At 35.6% G+C, this 16,500-nt stretch overlaps 1 protein-coding gene across 8 annotated transcripts in view; it reads left to right on the top strand.

Annotated features, from left to right (window-relative positions):
• Positions 1–16,265, top strand: part of Atad2b (ATPase family AAA domain containing 2B) — a 141,157-nt gene extending 124,892 nt beyond the window's left edge. For 4 of the 8 annotated variants that reach the window (XM_071601372.1, XM_071601370.1, XM_027937784.3 and 1 more), the window contains 6 exons: positions 2,046–2,168; positions 5,985–6,122; positions 9,665–10,348; positions 13,342–13,469; positions 13,793–13,921; positions 15,979–16,265. In XM_071601372.1, coding sequence (XP_071457473.1) covers positions 2,046–2,168; positions 5,985–6,122; positions 9,665–10,348; positions 13,342–13,469; positions 13,793–13,921; positions 15,979–16,020 — 1,244 coding nt within the window. In that variant the 3' untranslated portion in view covers positions 16,021–16,265. Of the gene's footprint in view, positions 1–2,045; positions 2,169–5,984; positions 6,123–9,664; positions 10,349–12,436; positions 12,476–13,341; positions 13,470–13,792; positions 13,922–15,978 lie in introns of all 8 variants that reach the window. The other 4 variants (XM_071601369.1, XM_071601371.1, XM_071601368.1 and 1 more) reach the window with 2 other exon arrangements.
• The last annotated feature ends 235 nt before the right edge of the window (positions 16,266–16,500 follow it).

Below are 16,500 nucleotides of genomic sequence, written 5' to 3'. Positions count from 1 at the left end.
ATTGTTGAGATCTATATTTATTTGCTTATGTGATGTTTCCATTGAGGTTTTCCCCTGCTGTACTAGGGATTGAACCCAGTGGCACTTTACAACTAAGCCACATCCCCCAGCCCTTTATCATTATTAATTTTGAGACAGGGTCTTGCTAAATTGCTGAGGGCCTTCCTAAGTTGTGAAGGTTTGCCTTAAACTTGTGATCCTCCTGCCTTAGCCTCTCCAGTCGCTGGCCATGTCTGGCCATTGAGATATTTTTTAGGCATCGCAAAACTGAAATAGCCACAACTTTTAAACTAATGTTTACCCTTTTTATCCCTTTTTCCTTCTTACTTTGTAGTTTTTTCCATCTTTATAAATAGTACTTCCATCCCCCATGTTTCATATAAGAAGCTAGGAGAAGTAAATATCATCTTTGATATTTATTTTACTACCTCTTTTGCCTTATCACCAAAGTTATCATTGAGAGCACTTTCCAAGTCAATAATAATTTCTTCCTTTATTATTACAACCACCACCACCACCATTGCCCCAGATGAAAATGGGCCTTGTGATTATGCTTATGGATTTGTGTCTTGACTCTTCTCAATCCATTCTCCAGGCACAAGCCCAGAGTAAACATTCATGGATGTAAACTTGGATCCTGTTATTTCTTTGCTCACATCTTTTAAATTATTTTTCATTGCTTGTAGGCTAAAATCTATATTTCCTTTTGCTTATTATATTCTTACCATATAGACTACATTTCAGTTTCTAAAATCTCCTAGCTTTTTTTCACTCCAGAATTTTCTCCCATGGTATTGCCTGAACCTGCATTGATTTCTCTCTGGTCTTGCCGTGGCTCCTCTATGAATGTTCCATGTGTCAGCCTAAGGGTCTCTTCTTCAGAGAGGCTCATCTTGATTTGACCAGTTGAAATTGTCACTCAAACCAATACCCATAAGTTTTCTTTATAGCTCTTTTTTTTTTTTTTTTAAAGAGGGAGATATTTACATGTATGTATGAGAAATAATTTGTTTAACAGCACTTTCCTATCTAGTATGAAAAGCTTGAAGGTTGGGACTGCATCTGTTTCTTTCTTTTTTTTCATTTCTGTGTAATCCACCCTTTTCTGGTTCAGTTAACAGTATTAATGAATGGATAGTTAGAGAAAATATGTCAAAAGGAAATAACACCTTTAGCAGTAAACATTTGTTTTCATAAGATTTCTACAATGAGCTGATAAAACTTTCTAATTAGGAATGTTGTAAATAAAAGATCTTTTTAAATATTTGTCCATATATAATGCCTTTGAAAGAGAAGAAAAAGAAGATGATATTTTTGACTTTGGATTCTCAATACTATTAGCAAATAAGTTTCCTTGAGGTATTTTCTCACCTTTTCACATGTCTGAGTCGCACATCTCTAGAGGGCACTGTTGACATTGTCTTTATTCATGAATGGGGCCTTGTGGAGCAGAGATTCTTCTTTTTAGTGCCATTTTTATAGTTTACCTAGAACCATTTTTGTAGTTCTCTTCTTAATCTGCATATAGTTTATATACTGTCTTGGACACTTGAGCTTAACGAGTTTTGTTTTGTTTTTTTGTGGTGCTGGGGATTGAACCCAGGTCTGAGCTCTATCCCCTTAAAGAGTCTTTCTATATTTGTTAATAGGTCTCCCTTAGGATATATCATATTCTTTGGCACAGTTTTGACCAGTTTTAACTGGTAGGGAAAATTAAGATTTTTCTGAGTTTTTAGTATGTATCTAGAACTGGGTGTCAATGAAGAGCCTCTGAATTCTGTTTATAATTTTATTGAAAATCATTTTTATTTCCAGAAATTTAAAAAAATCCATATGTGTTTGAGATAATGATTTATTTAATAGGCTTAGTACTTTGAGGTTCTAAAAGTTCACTTTTCACAAAATTATTAACTTCATTGTGTAACATTTATTTTTTAAAATTTTTTATTTAAATGTTTGTGTACTTTTGCTTCTCTTTTGAAGATGTCCTGTGTTAATGTTATTTCATTTGTGCCTATAATAAATTTTATCACCTTTTTAAACAGATAAAATAATTAGACACAGAGCTTGTACCCTGAAGGACACTGCACATGCCATCATTGCAGCTGAATTAGATCCGGAATTTAATAAACTCTGTGAAGAAATTAAAGAAGCAAGAATAAAAAGAGGTAAGTTGTGAAAATAAACTTGCTTCTGAAGTCTTACCTATTTCACACTAAGAGTTATTGAATGATATTTCTTTGGGAATTCTGGTATATGAAAATAATGTATTTTGAAGTTTAACCTGTACTTAATTTATTTACTTATTTATTTCTTCTTTTGGTAGTTGTCAATGGACAGAATACCTTTATTTTATGTGCTTATTTTTAGATGGGGCTAAGAATCAAACCCAGTGCCTCACACATGCTAGGCAAGTGCTCTGCCACTGAACTACAGCCCCAGCCCTAAATATCTTTTCTAAAGAAGTTTATTTCAGTTCTCCTTTAATCACATAATATTTATACATATTTATGAGGTAACATGATGTTTTAATTCATGTATACACTGGGTTAACTCAGGATAATTAACATGTCCCTCACCTTAAACTTTTATCATTTCTTTATGGTGACTACATTCAAACTCCTCTCTTCTAACTATTTGGAGATATATAGTGAATTATTATTAATTATATTCACCCTGCTATACCATAGAACACCAGAACTTATTCCTTCTCTCAGACAATAACATTATGCTCATTACTTAATTTATTATACTAATATGTATCATGTAAATACTCACGAATTTAAAAATTTTACCTTCTATGAAAATTTCAGTGCAAGTGCATAGTACAGAAATAAAGTGTTTCTTAGTGAAATCTCTTACAAATATACAACTTTGTTGATCATTTATATCTCTTTTTAGAAGATTTAGGTATTAGATGTGCTTCCATATCTGAAGAGGTTTTAGTTTTCATCAGTTCACTGAGACCTTAAAAAAAATGTTTTAGGAATACTTTTTTTTTTCTTCCCTTTTGAAGCTAATGTGCAATTTTGTTCTTAGAAACACAGGATTAGCCAGGCACAGCAGTACACACCTGTAATCTCAGTGGCTTTGGAGGCTGAGGCAGGAGGAGTCCAAGTTCAAAGCCAGCTTCAGCAGTCAGACCCTGTTTCAAAATACAAAAAAGGGCTGGGGATGTGGCTTATTGGTTAGGCACTGATGGGTTCAATTCCCAGAACCAAAAACCCCCACAAAATTAGCAAATGTGATTTGTTTGATTTATAATTGTGTGCTTGAGGAACTTGAACTTTAATAGGAGAGAGAGAATGTAAAGCAAAGCAAGTACAGGACATTACATGCACTGGTTGAAGCATGTGTACTGCACAGAGAAGAGAGACCTCCTGATCAGGAACCCAGCATTTTGATTAGAATGCAAAGAGTGACTATAGGAGCATAGCCTCCAGTAGACCGGGGAAGGAAGGCAGTGACAGGAGGAGGTGTTCAAAGTGATAACGAATATAAAGGCATAGAGGCATAAAGTAGCCTGGTGTATTGGAAAAACATTAAACTGTTTGGTATTACTAAAAATATACAGAATACTGGGAAACAGGGCTTAAGAGGTGAACTGGCTCCAGGATAAAAAATTATGAAGAAACTTTTTTTCTATCTCTTTATGGAGCCCTTCTCTGGCCCCCTAATCCAGTATAGGATATGGTTGTACTTGGCATCATGGTGGGGTTTTTTTTTTTGGTACTGGGGATAGAACCCTGGGATGCATTACCACTGAGCCACATCCCTAGCCATTTTTATTTTTTATTTTGAGACAAGGTCTTGCTAAGTTGCTTAGAGCCTCACTAAGTTGCTGAGGCTGGCCTCAAAATTTTCTATCCTCCTGCTTCAGCCTCCTTAGCTGCTAGGATTTCAGGATTGTGCCTCCATACCCAGCTATGTTGTTTGTTTTTTTGCTATCTCTTCCTTACTGAGAATTTAAGTACTGTGAATGTCTTTTTTATTGTCCTAATCCAATCCCTAGGACAGTGTCTGGTATATAATAAATCTTCAGTAATTTGAATGTATCATTGTCATGCTAAGGAGCTTGGACTTATGGGATAAAGTCCTGTAAGTCCTGTTTTTTTCAAAATGTGTGGATACACCTGTTACATGAGTCATCCTAGAGCTAGCAAATTAGATTTATTAACCCAAGGGGCTGGTGTTGTGGCTCAGTGGTAGATCGCTCACCTAGTGCTTGTGAGGCCCAGGGTTTGATCCTTAGCACCACATAAAAATAAATAAATAAAGGTGTTGTGTTCAACTATAAATAAAAAATAAATATTTTTTAAAAGTTAAAAAAAAGAATATTAAGCCAAAAATCTGCATTTTAACAAATTATTGATGTGGTTTTTGTGTGCCTTTAAGTTTGAAAATCCATTGTCATGGGCAGTAGAAGTTATCGAGGATGTTAAGCAGTGGAGTGAATTGGTCAAATTACTTTGGTAGTAAGAAATAGTAGGGTCTCAATGTATCAGGGCAGGAAAATGAGAGATCATTTTCAATGCTGTTGGAGCCAGTTTGGGAAACAGTTTGGCAATTTCTAAAAAGTTAAACATAGATTTACTCTATGACCCGGTGATTCTGCTCCTTGGAATCTACCCAAGAAAAATGAAAATATATGCCCACATAAAAATTTGTACATAACTATTTGTAGGAACATTATTCATAATAACCAAAAGCTGGAAATAACCCAAATGACAGACAACTGGTGAATGAGTGAGCAAATTATAGTATATCCATACTACGCAGTAATAAAAAAGGAACAAAGTACTGATACACAGTACAACATGGGTGAACTTGAGAAGCATTATGCTAAGCAAAAGAAAGCAATCACAAAAGACCTTGTATGATTCCTTTATGTGAAATGCCTAAAAATGGCAAGTCTGTGATGTCAAAAAAATCAAGTGGTATTGTCTGGGACAGTCATTTAAAATTTAATTGCTGTGATGATTGTACAGCTCTATGCATTTGGTAAAAATTATTTAACTGTATGCTTAAGTCAGGCTGTTTTTATGTTATGTAATTGTATCTCAGTAAAATTGCCTCGGGAAAAAGCTGTTGACGTAGTCCAGGCTTTTAATGTAGTGCAAGTGGAATTAGACAAGAGGAACGTAAGAGAGATGTCCCTGCAGGGATAGAGGGCATTGTGAAGGGAAGAAATATGACTGGTTGGATGAGTAGATGCCTATACCACCAAGCTAGATTGAGAATATTTAAGGACAAACATTTTAGGATACCCATTTGGAATTATCAGGTAGGCTGTGGAATATATGGATGGGCCAGTAGTCAAGAGATCTTTGGACTAAAAATAACAGATGTGAGAATTATTATGTAACAGCAGTGGAAGCTGAACACATAAGTGAGGCTTCATGGGGAAAGGTGTAGATTAGAGTAAGAAGAAAAGAGTTTATAGGGAGTGCTGAGAGACACCGATATTTTAGAGACCACATGGAAGAAAAGATTCTACTAAAGAAATTGAGATGGAATGGTTACTCTTAGGAAGATAATGCAGGAAAACCAAACATACCGCAGTGTGCTGTGACAGGCGGCAGATATCAGATTGAAACAATTTGTGGGACTGGAATTTAGTGGCCCAGTAAATACTTACTGTGCATTCTAAGATGGCAGAGATCATGACATTTAGACAAAGCATAATCTTATTGTCCCACAATCATAATGTGAAATGTATCCCTATGTGAATTAAAATGAGTAAAATTAGGGTTCTTTTGGGGATTGAATGTAAGCACAGCCTGGCAGGTGTTTTATTTTTATGATTTTATATCTAGTTTCTTTCCCATCTTAAAACAAAAGACACTATTTCCATCAGAATTACAAACTGTCCAAGTATAATTAATGACTTTAAAATTCAGTTTTGTATTTCAGACTTTTTTTAACCTCATTGGTTTATGTAGCTGAGAATATTTAAATAGGTATTGCTTATCTTCTGCTTGCAGGCTTATCGGTAACAGCAGAACAAATAAATCCTCATGGCACTGGAGCTCGGAAGACAGAAACTAGAGTTGAAGAGGCATTTCGGCACAAACAAAGAAATCCAATGGATGTCTGGCACAACTCTGCAAATAAATGTGCATGTGAGTATTTGAGACCATGTTGTCCACCAGTGGGAACAGCTGAGAATGGTACATATTTGTCAGGAAGCATAAACGGAAGTGCAGCAGCTTTTCTACAGCTCTTAATCTTCTATCTTTCCAGAGGTAAAGTTGGTGGGATAAGATACTGTATCAGAAATATACTTCCTTAAACTTATTTGTCATTTTCTATACTTTTTCAGTACTTGCTGTTATAAATTGAGCCAGAGTTAAATGTTTTCGGTGTTCAACTTTGGTTTTTGGATCGAGATATGGAGGTGATCAACTTTTTATCCACCCTTGTCCTCATCACCCACATCTTGTTGCACGCGGTGCAGGGTGCTCTCTTAATTAGTAAGAAATGAAAACTCATATGAAGGTGACTGATTTGGCAATAGGCTGTTGATTCTTCTGAAAGAATATTTTGTGCTCATTTTGAAAAATCTGCACACCCTTCATTATTTGTTTAGTTTGGTGTGATGTGTTTAGAGAGAAAATTCAGTGTTCTAGATTTTCCTCATTTTAATTATTTATGTTGGTCTATAATTTTTTTTTTTTTTTTTTTTTTTTTTGTGGTATACAGGCCATGGGCACTCTACTACTGAACTACATTCCCAGTCCCCACTTTTAGCCTTTTTTTCTTCTTCTTTTTTTCTGTATTCTTATGAGATAGGATCTTGCTGAGTTGCCTAGGCTGGCTTAGAGCTTGCAATCCTCCTGTCTCAGCCTCCCCAGTTGCTGGCATTATAGGCATGCACCATTGTGCTTGTGTGGTCTATAATATTTCTAAGACAAATGTTAATAAACACAACATTTTTCTAGTGTAATCTTTCTGTTTTACTGAAAATAGCATGCCCTGGAAGATGCCTACTCTTCTTCTGGTTAATGGTGATTATATTGCTCTGTTGATTGAGAATATGGCTCCGTGGTATATCCCTTGCCTAGTAATGTGTGAGACCTGGGGTTCTATCCCCAGTTTTGCAAAAAGAAAGAAAAGTTAACAAAGCTAATTTTAATATGATCTTTCTTCAGTGGTATTGAAATTTGAATGAATGAGTCATACCCACTTTTTAAAAAACTTGCCCTCTTTGGATGGTATTCATAGGTCAATTTGAGAAAGGGCTTAAAGGTGCATTTAGTTGCCTGAAATTGATTAAAGCTATTTGGCCTAGTTGTGTCTCAGATCGTGACCTGGATTGTGTAATATTGCACTTAAATTTATTTAACTTTGAAATCCTTTACATTCTTTGCATTTTTATTTAAATATCTACTAATGAAAATGCATTGAATATTTGCTTTAAGAAGTTTAATTTCCTTAAATATTAAAAATATTATTTTAATCTATAGATGAGAGTTTTGTTTTACCAGTAGATGGCATATGTGACACACTATTTATCTGTTTTACGCTAACTTACTCAAATCATAAATCTAAGTGTCCCCTAAGAGACAGGTCTTGGTTTCGGAAACAAGCTCAGTGATATTATAAAAATTGACTCTGAAGATTATGTCTCTAAATGAACTTTTCACACATAGCACCCTTGATAAAGGAAGTGGCATATGAAGGAGTAGAGCCACCAGTACACATGCTCCTGCCAGGAATTGTGACGATACAGCAGAGTAAACAAAAATCTATATTCTTGTAGAGCTTATGTGATCAGTTCTCTTTCTTTCTTTCCCCCTTCTTTCCTCCCTCCCTCCCTCTCTCCCTTTCTTCCTTCTTTTTCTTCCCAGCCTCTTTCCCTTCCTTCCTTCCCTCCCTTCTTTCTTTTACCAAAATTCTAGTAGTTCTTAGAAATAATGCATTAAGCAGGAGGAAATACCTCTTTTCTCTTCCAAAGAATAAGAACGTTTTCTCTGTTGTTTGCCATGATGAAAGCATTAGAAGTAAACTCATTTCAATGGGGCTCTGACCTTTGATTTGTGTTCTATGTGTAAATAAACTGAGCTGGCTCTCAATTTGGTAGAGTTGAGCCTCTTTTTGCCCTAGAGACCCATGGCTTAAGAAAGAGAAAGGGACCCTCTAGTGCTTTTGGTTATTTGGCTTGAGAATAGGAGAGGTTACAGTGTCAGTAGTGGATTGTCAATAGCAACAACCCAACAGCTCCACCTGTTGAGTCCTAGTAAGATAACTGTCTTTCTTTAGTTTTTAATGTGAATTAGATTAAGTTTTTTCTATTTTTAGTGGGTTGGTTCAGATGCCTGTCACCTGAACCTGTGTGTCAGCTTTTAACAGTAAAATAATAAATTTTCTTGTTCATCCCAATTACCCTATAACTATAAATTATAAAAGTAGGAATTAGGAGGAACCATATCACTATAAATTATAAAAGTTGAAATTAGGGGGAAAAATGAAGAGTTCTAATGATACCGTAGTTTTGAAGGGAAAATAATCTTCGAGCCAAATGATTAAATAACTTGAATTTTAGAGATGATATGAGAAATCTTTGGTAGCTATACTCATATTTATAACTAAATGTATCCATTCCTTATTAATATGTTGGTGTCTTTACAGACACAGTAGGGGTTAAAGTAAAAGGTTGAAAGCAGTATGTAAACATACTCTGCACTGCTGGAAGACTACAAGTCCTTATTAAACAGTGCGAGTAGTCCAGCTGGGTAGATTGCCTAATCAAACTACCTTTGACATACATAAAGGAAATAAAAATTTTGGGGTCCATTATCACCTAGAAGCTCCACCTTTATTCACAGACCACATTTTAGTTTATATCATCTTAAGAGTATAGTCTTTACAACTTTTATAGATCTCACTTTTATACAACTGACTGAATGTTTGTTTTTGATATTTTGTTAATGTCACAACAACTTTGATAGCGGAGGACTTGGTTTTCCTTAGGTAACTTTGTAAGAAACTGATGCTGCCAGATTTGTCTTAAATTAGGTAACTTTGTAAGAAACTGATGCTGCCATTTGTCTTAAAGGAAGTTAGTAGTTGATATGGCTTTTGGTTTCTATCCACAATCATGTGTACTGTGGACGATTCCTTTTTCTGGAATGAGAGACAATGGAGATTTCTTTGTGGGGATATCTGTAACTATTTTATCATGTTATATTGGCTTTTGTGTTCATTTCCCTTCATGGTTTAGAAACCATCTCTTGATCTTGCTGGCAAAGCATCTACCTTTCTGGTGGAAAGATAGGGCTGTGGCTCAAACTTCCTGGGAATCTTGGTAATGTGATCATTCCCCAAATGTATACATTATAGGATTGGCCCCTAGATGTTGAAAGTTAGGAACCACTCTAACGTAGAATCTAAGGTAATAGAAAAGATTAGTGCTGAGTAAACTCAAACTCATAACAGGAAGCAAAATTTTTAGTTTCCATTCTGCAGAGTTGATCTTGACTTCATACCCATTCTGCTTATAGGTTTTGAGGATTAGTCAGCATGGATGTCAAGAGCCAAGAGTTTTTGTTTGTGTGTTAGACCAGTATGGGTTTACCTTCTTTTTGGTCCTTTTTAATAAACATATGTAAACTAGATATTACATTCCAAGTTATACATATTTTTTTCCTTCCTCATAAAACAGTTCGGGTACGGAGAAAATCAAGGCGACGATCACAGTGGGGCAAAGGAATTATTAAGAAAAGAAAAGTTAATAATTTAAAAAAAGACGAAGAGGATACCAAATTTGCAGACTATGAGAACCATACAGAGGACAGAAAATTGCTAGAGAATGGAGAGTTTGAGGTAAGCACTGATTGCCATGAGGAAAATGGAGAAGAGACTGGGGACTTATCTATGACCAATGATGAATCCTCGTGTGACATCATGGACATGGACCAGGGCCAGAGGCTAAACAACGGAGCAGGCACTAAAGAGAACTTTGCATCCACAGAAGAAGAAAGTTCAAATGAATCTCTGCTCATCCACAGCAGCAGTACTCTTAATCCAGAACAGACATCTAGGAAGGAGCCTTTTCTTAAGGGCAGCTGTCTGAATGGTGAGGCCTCCACTGACAGTTTTGAAGGAATACCTGTTCTGGAATGTCAGAATGGTAAAGTTGATGTCATTCCTCTCTGTAGTAGTGGAGATAAATGTAGTTCAGAACAAAAGATTGTCCTGGAAAACCAGTTAAAAGAAAAACCAGAAATTTCAAATGAAAATCATGGAGATGATCCTGAGAAACTAGAGGCACCAGAATGTAGCAATACTGAGAAATTAGAACCTGGCCCTGATGTGGAGGTTAAAGATGCAGAATTGGATAAAGAAGGTAAAGCTAATATTTTAAAACATCTTCTGAAGGTTTAAACTCCGGAGTTAATTCATTGCAAAATTTATCTGATTTCTAGTAGTAGTAGTTGATGAATAATTATACTTTCATCCTCCTTTTGAGAAGAGTATGCACATGCACATTAAGTTTTACTGAACTTTTCAGAGGTTTTAGAATCCAAAATGCACTGTTTTCATGACTGCTCACTTTTCTGTCTCTTGGGTGATTATTACACTATCCTAAGCGATATATGACTAAAAGCTGAGTAAATCCACAGGTGTTAGGAAGATGGAATTACAACAGAAGAATTACTAGAAAGGGTCAAGTGGACAGAGAAGATGTGGCTATAGCAGTATAGTATATTAGAAAGAATCATGCAGACCTAGATTAAACCATCACTTTGATTCATCATAGTCATGTGACTTGGCAGTAGTTGTTGATACTCCTCAAGCCTGGTTATTCGTCTTATAAATTAAACTTCAAAAATGGTCTTGTTACAGGCATTATAGTAAGTCTTTTATAATTATTGCCTCTTGTGGTTACTGGAACATGCTAAGGTTGGCTTATTCTAGGCAGTTGAATCTGAGAGATGTCCATTGGTTTGTAACGCCAAGACTGGAAGAAAGACACAGAACTTTCACAGTCAGTTTTACTTTGTTCCCATTGAATCGGAGCATTCTGCTTGCTCTTGATTTCTTGTGACTGTATGGATATCTACCTTGTTCAACACATTTCTTCCTGGACAGGAATATTAGGTTATCTTGAATTTGTATATTTTGTAAATTGGATAGAGTACACAAGGATTTGGGCCATGAGAGAACTATTTTTCCCTACCAGTTTTTTTTTTTTTTTTTTTTGGTACCAGGGATTGAACTCAGGGGCATTCAGCCATAAGCCACATCCCCTGCCCTATTTTGTATTTTTTAAATTTAGAGACACGGTCTCACTGAGTTGCTTAGTGCCTCACTTTTGCTGAGGATGGCTTTAAATTCACAGTCCTCCTGCCTTAGCCTCCTGAGCTGCTGGGATTACAGGCATCCAGCTCCCTACCATTTTTTTTAAGCCCTATAGTAGAATTTGGAAGTAGGAAAGTGTTATTCAGAGTCTTGTCAGTTTAAAAAAATGGGTAAAAAGAGATTTGCTGTTCTTAAATGTTCCTTGTTGAGAATTTTTATTTTTTCTCAATATTTAATAATAGAAATTAATTTTAAGAACAGTATTTATTCTGGGCTTTCTTAGAACTTAAAAAGTGTGTTAAAGTGAGATTTAAGTAATGAATGGAAAAGGGTGGAAAAGAGGGATAAACTTGCGGTATCAGGTAGAATGAGTACAGGGAGAGGAGTCCATTTTGACACTACTTCTCTAGCAATTTTAGTTAAGTTTGCTTAAATTAATGTTATGTTCAATCTGAAAGCTTTAAAGATATTGTTGTACAAAAATGTGACTTGGGCTGGGGAGATAGCTCAGAGGTAAAGCACCTGCCTAGAATGCATGAGGCCCTGAGTTCAATCCCCATAATCACATAAAAAATAAACAACAACAATAAAAAAATGATTTTTTTTAAAAAAAGAGCCATTCATTAAAAATTAAAAAAAAAAAGTGTGACCTGAAGTTTTCATTTGGAATTATCAGTACAGTATTACTTAATGCAGTGGTTCTTAATCTGAATTCTCAGACCTCTAGAATTCATGGATATAATAAAGAGGATCAGTATAGCTTTGAAAAAACTCCTGGAATATGTTAATTGGACTATCAAGCCTTTCACTTTTTTTTTTTTTTTTTAAATACCGGGGATTGAACTCAAGGGCACTCAACCACTGAGCTACATCCCTAGCCCTATTTTGTATTTTATTTAGAGACAGGGTCTCACTGAGTTGCTTAGCATCTTGCTTTTTCTGAGGCTGGCTTTGAACTCGCGGATCATCCTGTCTCAGCCTCCTGAGCCACTGGGATTACAGGAGTGTGCCACCATGCCTGGCAAACCTTTCACTTTAAAGGCTGCTTGAAATATAAAATTTCTCTGATATATCACCATACATGTCATGTTGTCAAAGGCAACACTTGGGTTCTTTTACTGTTTATTTATAGAGCGGGCTTTGAGGAGAAGAAGGAAGAGTTTAAAGACTTGTGAGTAAAAGGATCAATGGAGGACAGGGGAGGAAGTTTCCTCTTAATGTCCCTAACATGAGCCAGGTCCTGTGTGAACTTCTGAAACAGCCCAGGTTTTCTTTAAGTTCCTTCCCTGTCAGTCTCCAGAGTAGTCCTACTTTGGGGGACATAGTGTTGTGGCCTCCCTACTCCTCTAAGTGCCCGGAACTGTGAAATTAAGCTTACTTACCCCAAATTTCTATTTTTTTTTTTTCAGTCTGATTAGTCACAGCAATGTATTAGGAGGAAAGTAATTAGGTTATACTAATTTACTACAAGGTAGGAAAGATTAGCAGCCCTGTTACACTTATAATGGGTTTATATTTTTATAAAAAATGTCATAACTCAGACCAGTCTCTAATAGAATTTAGGCAATATAATAGAAAAAAAAATTTTTTAAATATCATGTAATGTTGAGGAAAATATTTTAGGTTGGGAAGCTAACGTGTAGACAAGCTGACCCCATTCAGTGTCTGCTTTTCTAGGTTGCTTTCTTCCTTTATCTAGTTTTGAAAGCTTCTACTTTTAAAATGATAGCAACCATGAAGAGAGTTGAAGGCTGTTTATAAGTCAATACATAGAGGCAAAGATTGCTTTTCTATTCCTTTTAATGTATATGCTTATTAGACTGTATCCTAGTATGTCTTGGCTTTCATAGTTGTGTTTTAGTTCTCTTTAGTTTGGATTACGTACTCTTAAACAGAAAAAAAAGTTATCATTTAAAGAATATAATCTTCCTCATCCCAGAAAGGAGGTGTGGTGGGTAAAAGAATTTATAGATGCATAAGACTTATTTTTCTTAACTTTACTTGCTGCATTGCATTTCCCCTCCCCCTTAATTTTAGGTGCTTCTAAAGTAAAGAAATATCGTAAATTAATTTTAGAGCAGGCAAAAACAACAAGCCTGGAACTGGTTCCAGAAGAGCCGACTGAGCCTGTGCCACCTCTTATAGTTGATCGTGAGAGATTGAAGGTAAGCTTAGCTATTCCCAGTCAGTTCTAAAGGAATGGAAGGATTTTGAATATTTGTAGGCATTGAATAAAATTATTTTTCAAAATTTTCTGATTTAACCAGGGATATAATTGTCTCAGGGCTTCTACTAAAGAAGAGTTATATGCATTTTGAGGGGTTGAAAGTATGGGAATGGTCCTGGTAATAACTAAGCCCTAGAATCTTCTAACCTCAGATGTCACTTTTATACTTTATGATGTTTGCTCTTTATCTATTTGAATGTAATTGTTTCTGTTTGACCAGGGAAATCAAACTACTTTTTATTCTCTTGTAATTTTTCTTAGAAATTGCTTGATTTGTTGGTAGATAAAAGCAACAATTTGACAGTTGATCAGCTTGAGAGATTATATTCTCTTCTTAGTCAGTGCATCTATCGTCATCGTAAAGATTATGACAAATCACAACTTGTAGAGGTAAGTGCTTAGTTCATCTATGTAATAAATAAATATGTGCTGTTACGTGTCCTGAAGAAAAGAGAAAAAAAGTTATTTTTCCTAAGTCTGTTATTTTTCATTAGCTCAAGAAAGTCGTAAAGATTTTTAGAAGAATCATTATAGGTTATAGTTTGAATAAAGCCTTTCTGTGCTGTTTTGTCTTTGAAAAGAAGTAACTTGGGGTTCCTTGTTGGTCAAAAGACAGAAATCTATGGTTCTGGGTAGTTGAATACACAGAATGTCACAGTTCTCTGAACATGCCACTTGGGCCTGTTGGATGTTGTGTGGCTCCATAATCCTTTCCATTGCTCCATAGGCAGTTATTGCTGATGTAAGAAGATAGCAGGGCCAATGAAACCCATTTGCCACATCATTAATAGTTGGAAGAGAACTAAAAGTAATCTCATCTAATCAAACTAGTCCTGTAAAATAGCCACATGAATCAGTACTTACATTTTTGCTTAAGAGACTTTTAGAGATGGACCATTCCTTTTTTTTTTTTTTTTTAAAGAACCATAGGGAAGTTCTTCCCTTATGAATGAGCTTCTAGCTCTGTTCATATAATTTGCATCATTAAACCACACTTCTGATTTTTGAGATCATTTGAGCAACTATAATCCCCTACCTACACTGAAATAAATGGTTTAGATTCTGTTGGTTCACTTGCTTGTTATGGTCTGGCTATTAATTATTTATTGAGTAACCTAGAGTGCCAGCTACTGTGCCAGGTATTTGGGATGTAAAATATGATAAAGTACCTGTTCCCAAGGGTAATTTCTTTTGGTAAAGATGTTAAAGATTTATACTTAGAAAATATGGCTGTTTCTCATGTGTAATAAAGAGTAATAGAATTAAAATGAGAACTTTCAAAATTATAACCACATTTTTATGAATTTCATTTTTACAAAGCTAAACTATGTTGTGTAATATAATAAAATGTTTAGCAGGACTGATTTTAATTGATCATGCAGAAGAACTTGTTGATCAGACAATAATTTGTTAGTATAGCCTATTAGTTCTACAGAGATGTAGAATAGAATTTCATTGGAGCTATTTAAAGAGAGAAAAGAAAACCAGATATCTTAGATGTATTTGACATTTGCCCATCTTAGTGAAATACGCATACAGAGTACAGTTATTTACATTTTTATTCTAGAACTTTTGTTCAAATGGTTGTGGTTTCACTAGCTTGAATTGAATCATCATTTCGCAGTGAAATATTTCAGAATGAGATTTGGAATCTAGTTTAAGGAGAAAGGGAATTAATAGCAGAACCAGCAGTAATGGCTGCCACTCGTTCTGTCTCTCCCCATCACCACCTTTTTTTGGCTCTGGTTGGAGGAGATAGAGTGAGAACAGGGTACATTCTATTTCTTGGCATATACTTTGCTGCACTTCATTTAATTTGCTTTGGGAGTTAATAGAATATAGGACTCAGGCTCTGAAGTGAGTCTGCTTGTCTTCAAATTCTGACCCTGCCACTTATTGGCTTATTCAGATTGCCCCTCTGTGCTTCACTTTCTTTATCTATGAAATGGGGCTCATAGTATTGTCTATCTTCAACCTTAGATGTTATTGTAGAAATGAAGTTAAATAATATATAAAAGTTTTTATATATTTACATATAAATATGTCTTGTGTGTCTACTGCGTTTACGTATTTATGTGTGTGCACGTGTGTGTCTATTTCTAAGTACAATATCTGGCATAATAAGCTTCTCATTGATTGTTATTATCACCATCTTCATTCTCATATTCATATGACTTGTACCTCTTTCTTATATTACTGCCAAGTTACTCATAGAGTGTTAACTAGCTTCATCATCCTCATTTGCCTAAATATCAAATAGGAGGTACTTGGAATTGCCTAGGGCAGATTGTCTTACAGAGTAGCTGAGGTATTGTAATCAGGAAGATGTTCCAACTTGAACTTCTATCTCAGATTTTTTCTCTAAACATTTAATGTGAATTTAATCCATAATGAGGAGTACCTTTGTCTTTCCCTTAATAGGTAACAAGCATTTCTTTCTCTTACAGGAGATGGAAAGAACAGTTCATATGTTTGAGACATTCCTATGAACTTTTCAAGATGAGTGGTTGATCCTCTCCAATCTGCTCCTGACAGAGCAGTCTTCTGAGCCATTCACTTTCAAATTGCACCAATTATGTGCAGAGCCTTGGTGTAAAGTGCTCTCTCACTCATTCTCTCTCTCTGTTGAATTTGGTGCTATTGTCTCAGGTACCTGAAACCAACCAGCCTACAAGAACCAAACAGAACTTCAGAAACTTGTTGTATTTTCCACAAATAAAAAAATACAACCCCACAGCTTGGAGATTTTGGTGCTACAGAAACTGCTTTTGCTTCTGCTCCTCCTTTTCGTGCACTGTCTTCTGGAGATTCTCTTAGGGAGCAGACCAGCAGCAGGAGGAAGCTGGGTGGGCAGTTCTAACTGTGTTGGATTGTTTAAACAGTGGGCAACCTGTTTTTTGGGTTTCACTTTTTTTTTTTTTCCCCTTCTTTTTCCTTTTTATCTCTTATCATATTTCCCCCTCTCTGGG

This window comes from Marmota flaviventris, chromosome 14 (assembly GCF_047511675.1).
Source record: "Marmota flaviventris isolate mMarFla1 chromosome 14, mMarFla1.hap1, whole genome shotgun sequence".
Taxonomy (NCBI): Eukaryota; Metazoa; Chordata; class Mammalia; order Rodentia; family Sciuridae; genus Marmota; species Marmota flaviventris.
The sequence above is the reverse complement of the archived record's forward strand: the minus strand, read 5'-3'. Positions and strand labels throughout refer to the sequence as shown.